Here is a 9623-nt window from a genome sequence, read left to right on the forward strand (position 1 = left end):
CACAACGTTTTTTCAAAAATAGCAGATCTAAGCTTGTATATCTGCTATTTTTCACTGGTTAAAGCATTCAATAATTCTAGGCCTAAATGGGTTAAATAGAAGAAGGAGTTCTAATGATTAACTATTAAAAGGAGGAGTTCTAATGTATTAACTATTAAAAGGAGGAGTTATAATCTATTAACTGTTAAAAGAAGGAGTGTTGATGTGGTAACAGTACTGACTGTCTGCTCTCTGATGATGACCCCTGGCGTGGGCAGATGACCTCTGGCGTGGGCAGATGCCCTCTGGTGTGGGCAGATGCCCCCTGGTGTGGGCAGATGCCCTCTGGTGTGGGCAGATGCCCCCTGGTGTGGGCAGATGCCCTCTGGTGTGGGCAGATGCCCTCTGGTGTGGGCAGATGCCCCCTGGTGTGGGCAGATGCCCTCTGGTGTGGGCAGATGCCCTCTGGTGTGGGCAGATGCCCTCTGGCGTGGGCAGATGCCCTCTGGCGTGGGCAGATGCCCTCTGGTGTGGGCAGATGCCCCCTGGTGTGGGCAGATGCCCTCTGGTGTGGGCAGATGCCCCCTGGTGTGGGCAGATGCCCTCTGGTGTGGGCAGATGCCCTCTGGTGTGGGCAGATGCCCCCTGGTGTGGGCAGATGCCCTCTGGTGTGGGCAGATGCCCTCTGGTGTGGGCAGATGCCCTCTGGTGTGGGCAGATGCCCTCTGGTGTGGGCAGATGCCCCCTGGTGTGGGCAGATGCCCTCTGGTGTGGGCAGATGCCCTCTGGTGTGGGCAGATGCCCCCTGGTGTGGGCAGATGCCCTCTGGTGTGGGCAGATGACCTCTGGTGTGGGCAGATGACCTCTGGCGTGGGCAGATGACCCTCTGGTGTGGGCAGATGCCCTCTCCAGAGAGTCCAGACCATGAATGCAGTTTTTACTATGGTGAAAGAAACGCATTGCAATGCCCTCTGCGGCTCTGCTGCGCGTTGTGAGCTTGTAAGTCGCCTACTTTACCAAAACATACTAAGCATAAAAAAGGGCAATCCTGGAGAGGTCGTGTACAGCATGGATTTCTACACAGAGAAGGCAATTCTTTCAACATAAGACGCTGCATTCAAGTTCAGGAGAGTTTGGACAAGGCAATTCTCTTGAATGCTGCCTTCAGGTATGGCATGGAAAGAGGGGGCATTTGCATTTCTTTAAGTTTCACCATAGTGAAAACTGCATTCATGGTCTGGAGAGGGCACTTTTTACAGACGGATAAAAGCGCAGGGGCTCAAGCCCCCGTTGATGTCTGTGTGTGCAGGTGCCTGAATCTAACGGTGTCTTGCTCCTCCCACACAGAACCTGACCTATGAGATCATCCTGACTCTGGGACAGGCGTTCGAGGTAGCCTATCAGCTGGCCCTTCAGGCCCAGAGGACCAAGCAGCAGCAGCAGAGCCTGCCGGCGGCGCCGGGCTCCTCGGACCTCCTGGAGAACCGGTCCGCTCGGCCCGCGCCGCGGCCCAGAGGCAGCGGAGGCAGCGGACGCAAGTCAGGGGTGAGTTGGAGGCACAGGGGGTCGTCGATATGTCTGTACTGTTGGAATGTTGACACTGTGCAAAACCATGTTGTGTTTGACTTTGGAGCCCTCTTGTGGCGTGAATCATGAAAGTATTGGCTTAATGTTAAAGACCCTTTTTATGTATTTTTTTCATAATCAACTAAATTGATTTGTTGGGTTAACCACTTAATCCCAGGGTCAGGCTATGTTATGTTTTTGTTTAGTTTGTTACTTTCTGAAAGAACTGGGCCTACATTTTACATTTTACACGCAAAATAGATTTTCAGAAAATAGTATTTCACATTCATTCATAAGTCAGTGTTATTGAACCAATGAAAAGTAGGCTAGTATTAAAAAGTGCTTCGGCCAAAGGTCCACAACTTTTTTGTGCCATATATAAATGTTCTTGCCAAATCATCATTAATATTACATATAAATCATCATTAATATTACATACACAGACATTATTAAAAAAAGAAATGGAATTTGATTTTCAACTTCTGCATCTTCGTCTGCCCCAGATATGAATCCCCGCCTACTCAGATCATGCTGTGCTCTGATTGGATAGGAGCTAAAAAAAGCAAGCTGGGGAAAATAAAGCAGCTTGAAAACTGAGGTCCAGTGAGAAATAAAACAAACATTTTTATTTGCAAGCTTTTTATCAAGGTTGAAAATGTAAAAAGCTGGTTTGCATAGAGATTATTGAATTACAAAGCTGATTAATTAGCTTGGCTTTTTCTGAATGGGGCTTAATGGAGTTTTTCTTTTTTCCTATTGATTACTCATGCCATGGAGACTTGAATTCAGTCATATTTTTTAGCTTTTTGTTGCATTCCTAAGACAATAATTTGGTCACAATGAATGAACCCCCATTGATTCCGGACAGGGACCCAAAGCATTTTTTTTGTCTTAGGAATGTGACAAATACAAAAAGAAATAATAATAATAATTATATACATTCCGCCATACTTATATACTTATCATCAATATTATCTTCCCGCAAATTTTGGCACGTAATAACTGCCGCACGATTTACGCCACCCCCGCAATATATACATCAAAACATGCGGCTCGGCCGGGAATGGGGTTCTATGACTTTTCTTTCCAATCCGCGTTACCATGGCGACGTAATTCGCAAAAAACTACGCCCAAAAACCCCATTGACTTTGAATGGGGGACACCGAAAAAAAAAAAAACAACATGATTTATACTTTAAAACGCTCACACGACTTTGGACTTTTTCCGGCCAATAGGGACGAGCTGTAATTGATTAATCCCCGCCCCTCTGTATTCCTATTGGCTGGGCTTTAAACATCCATAACTCCAGTTCACAGCATGGTACCGACTTGAAACTTGGTGTCTGGAATTAAATGGCCAATAGAGACGTATTACTTAAGCCCTGCCCCCTCTTAAGCCCCGCCCCTATCTTCCTATTGGCTGAGCTTTAAACAGCTATAACTCCAGTTTGCAGAATGGTACCGTCTCGAAACTCGCTGTGTGCACTTAGAAAGCCAATAGAAATGAGCTGTAATTGCTGAAGCCCCGCCCCCTCTCTTCCTATTGGCTGAGCTTTAAACATCCATAACTACAGTTTGCAGCATTGTACTGTCTCGGAATTTGGTGTGTGTACTTACACAGCCGATAGGAATGATCTGTAATTGCTTAAGCCCCACCCCCTCTGCCTTCCTATTGGCTGGGCTTTAAACATCCATAACTCCACTTCTCAACACGTTACTGGTCTCAAACTCGGTGGGTGGTCCCACAGTCCTAACGGCTAACCGCTAATGCTAACCGCTACTTCCACTAATGCTAAAGCTAAAAATGCTAATGCTAATATTAAAAATGCTAATGCTAACAAATGATAATGCAAACAAATGATAAAGCTAAAATGCTAATGCTAAAAATGCTAAAGCTAAAAATGCTAATGTTAGAAATGCTAATGCTAAACATGCTAAAGCTAATGTTAATAAAAATGCTAATGCTAAAAATGTTAATGTTAAAACTAATGCTAAAAAATCTAATTTTAAAAATTCTAAAGCTAATGCTAATGTTAATGCTAAAAATGCTAATGCTAACACCAACTGCTACACAAGGTTGCACACACTTAGTGAGCTGCAGGCACACTTAAAATGTTCTAGTTGAACACTAGTCTCCATGTGGTGAGTAATCAATAGGAAAAAAACATTTAGGGGTGAACTACTCCTTTAAGTGTCTGTGTGTCTCCTCTGTGTGTCCGTGTGCAGGGAGACATGGTGGATCAGGAGCCAGGAGACGCTCAGTCTGGCCAGCAGGGCGGCGCCACATGGCTGGTGGACCCCAAGGACTCCAAACGCACCATCAGCACTAAGTATGAGACCACCATATTCTGATGAGTTGACCCTACCTTCTACTATCAGCTCTATGAGACCACCATATTCTGATGAGTTGACCCTACCTTCACACTATCAGCTCTAAGTATGAAACCACCATATTCTGATGAGTTGACCCTACCTTCTCACTATCAACCCTACCTTCACACTATCAGCTCTAAGTATGAGACCACCATATTCTGATGAGTTGACCCTACCTTCACACTATCAGCTCTAAGTATGAGACCACCATATTCTGATGAGTTGACCCTACCTTCACACTATCAGCTCTAAGTATGAAACCACCATATTCTGATGAGTTGACCCTACCTTCACACTATCAACTTTAAGTATGAGACCACAATATTCTGATGAGTTGACCCTACCTTCTCACTATCAACCCTACCTTCACACTATCAGCTCTAAGTATGAGACCACCATATTCTGATGAGTGGAAACTACCTTCTCACCTTTCTGATGGGCCCTGCTGAGTCCCAGAGTCCTGTCCTGTCCTGTCCTGTCCTGTCCTGTCCTGTCCTGTCCTGTCCTGTCCTGTCTGTCCTCTTCCTGCTCTGTGCCTTTCCTCCGTGGACACTCCTGTCCCCCTCGTTTCTGGGACCACCTTTTTCTTTTAGTAGATTTCATTTTTTTCTCCAAATAATTGGTGATGCCAGCTAGTTCTGAGTGCTGTCAAAGCTGTTGCATTCCTGTAAGATGTTACCTACCAGTGAGGAGCCCCCACAGGGAGGACTCACCTCACCTACCGGTGAGGAGCCCCCACCGGGAGGACTCACCTCACCTACCGGTGAGGAGCCTCCACCGGGAGGACTCACCTCACCTACCGGTGAGGAGCCTCCACCGGGAGGACTCACCTCACCTACCGGTGAGGAGCCTCCACCGGGAGGACTCACCTCACCTACCGGTGAGGAGCCTCCACAGGGAGGACTCACCTCACCTGCCGGTGAGGAGCCTCCACAGGGAGGAGCCTGTAGGAGTATGTGGAGTGACACATCATGTCCCCCTCGTCTAGACGCTGGTTGGTTTAGACGCTTGATAACGCACCGCGGTGGATCGTTGGTATAGAGTAGACGCTTGATAACGCACCTCGTTGGTATAGACGCTTGATAACGCACCGCGGTGGATTTAACATAGACGCTTGATAACGCACCGCGGTGGATTTAACTACTGCTTTTAACGCCTGATTTGGCTCCTTTTTGTTGGCTCGGTAGCTTGAAAAAATACAAATACAAATGCCCATATATGTGCGCGTGTCAAAGTGGTAGATAGTAGTCTGTACAATAATAACAAAACCCACATGAACTCTGTTTGCTGGATGCCAAGAAAAAACATGAATACATAAAAGGCCTTTTGTCTCCCAGCAACATGAGAGAGTTTGGATGAAACCATGTCCTCTGGCCGGAATGTCCCCAGACAGACGGACAGACAGTCAGACAGACAGACAGACAGACAGACAGACAGTCAGACAGACAGACAGACAGACAGACAGACAGACAGACAGACAGACAGTCAGACAGACAGACAGACAGACAGACAGACAGACAGACAGACAGACAGACAGACAGACAGACAGAGTCACATGTTTTGACTAGATTGGAGATAATGGAAGCTCTCCTTCATTGGTGTGATTGAACTACCAACACTCGCCGCTTCTTTCAAAGCTGACCGTATTCTCCGGTTCACCCAATCCCAGGATGGTCCCGCCCCTTCCTGTCCCCCCCCCCCCCCCCCCCCCCCCCCCCACTGTGTTCATACAACTCATCAGTCACATCATTTATCTGGTGCTTTTCCCTCTCCTCCGTTCCGTTAGACGACGGCTGCTCTGAGAGGGTTTTTCCTTTCCGATCTCTGGACTTCCTAAAAGACTAAAAGGACCTTATAGCATCCATAGCAGAGAATCCACCGCACGACGGACGGACAGAAAATAACTCCCGTGGCTTCTATGCATCAGCTGGACATCAATCAGTACAACAGGGGAAACGTGAACCCCTGCTGGCAGGCTGCATGCATAACGGACCCCAGAGCTCCCCCTGCTGGCAGGCTGCATGCATAACGGTCAACAGGGGGTTCGTAACGTGTGGAAACGTCATTGTTCTCCCGCCGGCCTCTCCGTACGAAGACCACCTGCCAAAGAGGACACTGATGTGACATCAGGGGTTCAAACTGCAGGACTCTTAAACCCCAAACATCTTAAAGACTGGCCTAAGACACCCAGGCCTAAGATAAAGGCACTAATAGTTTGACCCACTACTGCTACCATAGGATTCTAGCACTGTGATACCAGTCTGCTTGGTGCTAATGACGTTAGCATCTCCTCTCTGTTTGGTGCTAATGACGTTAGCATCTCCTCTCTGCTTGGTGCTAATGTTGTTAGCATCTCTCCTCTGCTTGGTGCTAATGTTGTTAGCATCTCTCCTCTGCTTGGTGCTAATGTTGTTAGCATCTCTCCTCTGCTTGGTGCTAATGTTGTTAGCATATCTGCCATCATTGGTCTATAGTAGAGCAAAATGGCCACCGTCTGAATATGGTCAACGAGGCCAGATAAGCGGGAGCAGAGACGTCTATTGGAGAGTTGTGCCACCTGCGTTCAGGTCTTCTATTGGCCAATAGTGACAACTGCATTCCAGTTCAGCGCTTTGAGTCTATGGGGAAATACTTGGTGACATTTGAGTCTATGGGGAAATACTTGGTGACATTTGAGTCTATGGGTAAATACTTAGTGACATTTGAGTCTATGGGGAAATACTTGGTGACATTTGAGTCTATGGGGAAATACTTAGTGACATTTGAGTCTATGGGGAAATACTTAGTGACATTTGAGTCTATGGGGAAATACTTAGTGACATTTGAGTCTATGGGGAAATACTTAGTGACATTTGAGTCTATGGGGAGATACTTGGTGACATTTGAGTCTATGGAGATACTTGGTGACATTTGAGTCTATGGGGAAATACTTGGTGACATTTGAGTCTATGGGGAAATACTTAGTGACATTTGAGTCTATGGGGAGATACTTGGTGACATTTGAGTCTATGGGGAAATACTTGGTGACATTCAGAGTTCCATGAACCAACGTGACCAGCGCTGTTTTCTGCATCCCACAATGGCTTCAACTCTCCAGTAGATGGCGCTGATACAGAAACCAGACTGTCAGTCAGAGAAGCCAACGAACACCTTGACGATGTTGACGCGTCCCGCAGCGATTTATCAAAATTCCTTGTGTGTGCGCTGTGTGTGTGTGTGTGTGTGTGTGTGTGTGTGTGTGTGCGTGTGTGTGTGTGTGTGTGTGTGTGTGTGTGTGTGTGTGTGTGTCCATTTTCCGTAATTATCAATGCCTTTTTTTATTTCCCAGCCCCGTACCAAAGGTAATATTTATACCGTAGGTCACTGAGACAGAAGTTAAATATTACCTGGTGGGGGAAATAAAAGGTTTGCTGTTTTGTTCAGCCAGTTTATGTGAGAAGCATTTGACTTTGTATTACTTTATGTTAAGGTTGGGGTCTATGAAGCATCATAATCACATTTATAATGCATCATAATTCATTATAATGCACTTATAATGCTTCATAACACTGTTATAAATGTTTATAACAACTTATAACAAAGACACTTCATAACCAAGTAAGTTAAAGGGATATTCCACTTTCAACAGGGAAACAGTGGAAGGGCTTTTCTCCACACACACACCCATTGTAACTTCAAACTCCATTTTAACCATGATAGATTCATTAAAAACACACATTATTTATTCTGGTGACTCATACTACCCTCCTAATACGTTAGCAGGCAGTGTTTTATTCATACGTTTTTCATTTATTTTTAATAATTATTTGGGAAAATGGAAAAAATGAAATACATTTATTTTTTTTATAAATAAAAAATGTTATTGAAAAAACACGGCCTGCTCACATATTAGGAGGGTAGTATGAGTCACCAGAAAAAAAATAATGGGTGTTTTTAATGAATCTATCATGGTTAAAATTAAGTTTGAAGTTACAATGGGTGTGTGTGGGGAGAGGCCCTGGGCCTGGAGGGCCTGGTAACATTTACATCAAATATCTAAATATTGAATCAAGCAAATTAAAAACTGTTCAGGGTGTTGATAAAAGCCTGATTAGACGATAAAATTACCAAAAGCTTTTTGAAAGTGAAATATCCCTTTAAGGTAGTTATAATGTGCTGTTCCACTGATAATGTAGTTTGACTTATAATACATTAAATGTATAAAATGTCATACATAATTATAAACATTTATAACTGGTCTTATAAGCGTGTTGTGATGCATTATAAACGCCATTATAATGCATTGTAGACCCAACCTTTAAGTAAAGCGTTACCAACCATTTTTCACTTTATATTTTAATTCCACGGGTGTGTGTGTGTGTGTGTGTGTGTGTGTGTGTGTGTGTGTGTGTGTGTGTGCGTGTGTGCGTGTGTGCGTGTGTGCGCGTGTGCGCGTGTGCGCGCGTGTGTGCGCGTGTGCGTGTGTGCGCGTGCGTGCGTGTGTGCGTGTGTGTGTGTGTGTGTGTGTGTGTGCGTGCTTCCTCTCCCCCTGTAGCTAAACAACACTGTGGCCAAAAAAAAAAAAAAGAAAAACTACGCATCGCTGTGACATGACTTCCTCCTACCGTACGCATCATCACATCACATGACCAAGAGGAAGCTAAGGACCGTGCAGAGGCTGCAGTGGAGCCCCCTGCTGGTGGCTGTCCTGTACTGCATCGTATCTGCAGTCCATCCATCTGAATGAAACACTGTCTCACACACACACACACACACACACGCGCACACACGCACACACACACACACCTTTTTCAGCTTCCACGCCTCTTACAAATAATGTGATAAGCAACGTCTCTCTTTTTTTAACGGATTTATTAAAGTGTCAAATAGTGTTTCTGTTGGTGTTTGTTTCATGATATCATAATGTCATGATGTCATGATGTCACGATGTCATGATGTCATGATGTCACGATGTCACGATGTCATGATGTCATGATGTCATGATGCTATGATGTCACGATGTCATGATGTCACGATGTCACGATGTCACGATGTCACGATGCTATGATGTCATGATGTCATGATGTCACGATGTCACGATGTCATGATGTCATGATGTCACGATGTCACGATGTCATGATGTCATGACGTCATGATGCTATGATGTCACGATGTTATGATGGCATGATGCTACTGTTCTGCTATGTTTATCCATTCCATGAGGAAGTGAGTATCTCCTCTTATAACACTTCCACTCTGTGTGTCAGAAAGGGCGTTTTCTTTTTTATTACATTTTTCTCGTACCTCGGACACTAACAAAACTTCACGGGGGAGAAAAGTTCCAAAAGAGATGAGAGGTTTCTGCTCTAACAGCACTGTCTTCATAATAATAATAATTATATAATAATAATCTGGTACTGTAGCGTATCTTTAATAATAATGATCTGGTACCACAGACACGCTAGCATCTCTTTAATCCCAATCTTACAACTGTGACGGTCAGGGGGGGGGGGGGGGGGGGTCAGGGTGGTGGTCTTTAATGGGGGGGGGGGGGGGTTATCAGAAATGGACACTATACGCAGACCATTTATGGTGGCTTTTTTATTTGATTTTTTGGTATGTTTTTAAGCTGTTTTAAAAGGACATGGGTTTGTTTGTTTGTTTGGTAGTCCTCATGCTGGAATTGAATCAGGTGTAGGATTTAACTCATTCTCTTCCTTCCCCAAA

At 45.0% G+C, this 9623-nt stretch overlaps 1 protein-coding gene across 1 annotated transcript in view; it reads left to right on the forward strand.

Moving 5' to 3' along the window:
* The window catches only part of LOC308291795 (ankyrin repeat and SAM domain-containing protein 1A-like), a gene marked incomplete at its 5' end in the record, with an annotated part of 14759 nt that extends 5374 nt beyond the window's left edge, over positions 1-9385 (forward strand). Inside the window, 3 exons of the mRNA XM_080733928.1 lie at positions 1327-1524; positions 3771-3874; positions 8452-9385. Of these exons, the coding sequence (XP_080590054.1) occupies positions 1327-1524; positions 3771-3874; positions 8452-8455 (306 nt within the window). The 3' untranslated portion in view covers positions 8456-9385. The remainder of the gene's footprint in view (positions 1-1326; positions 1525-3770; positions 3875-8451) is intronic.
* Positions 9386-9623: the final 238 nt, after the last annotated feature.

This window comes from Nannobrachium achirus, assembly GCF_963921795.1.
Source record: "Nannobrachium achirus genome assembly, chromosome: 9".
Taxonomy (NCBI): domain Eukaryota; kingdom Metazoa; phylum Chordata; class Actinopteri; order Myctophiformes; family Myctophidae; genus Nannobrachium; species Nannobrachium achirus.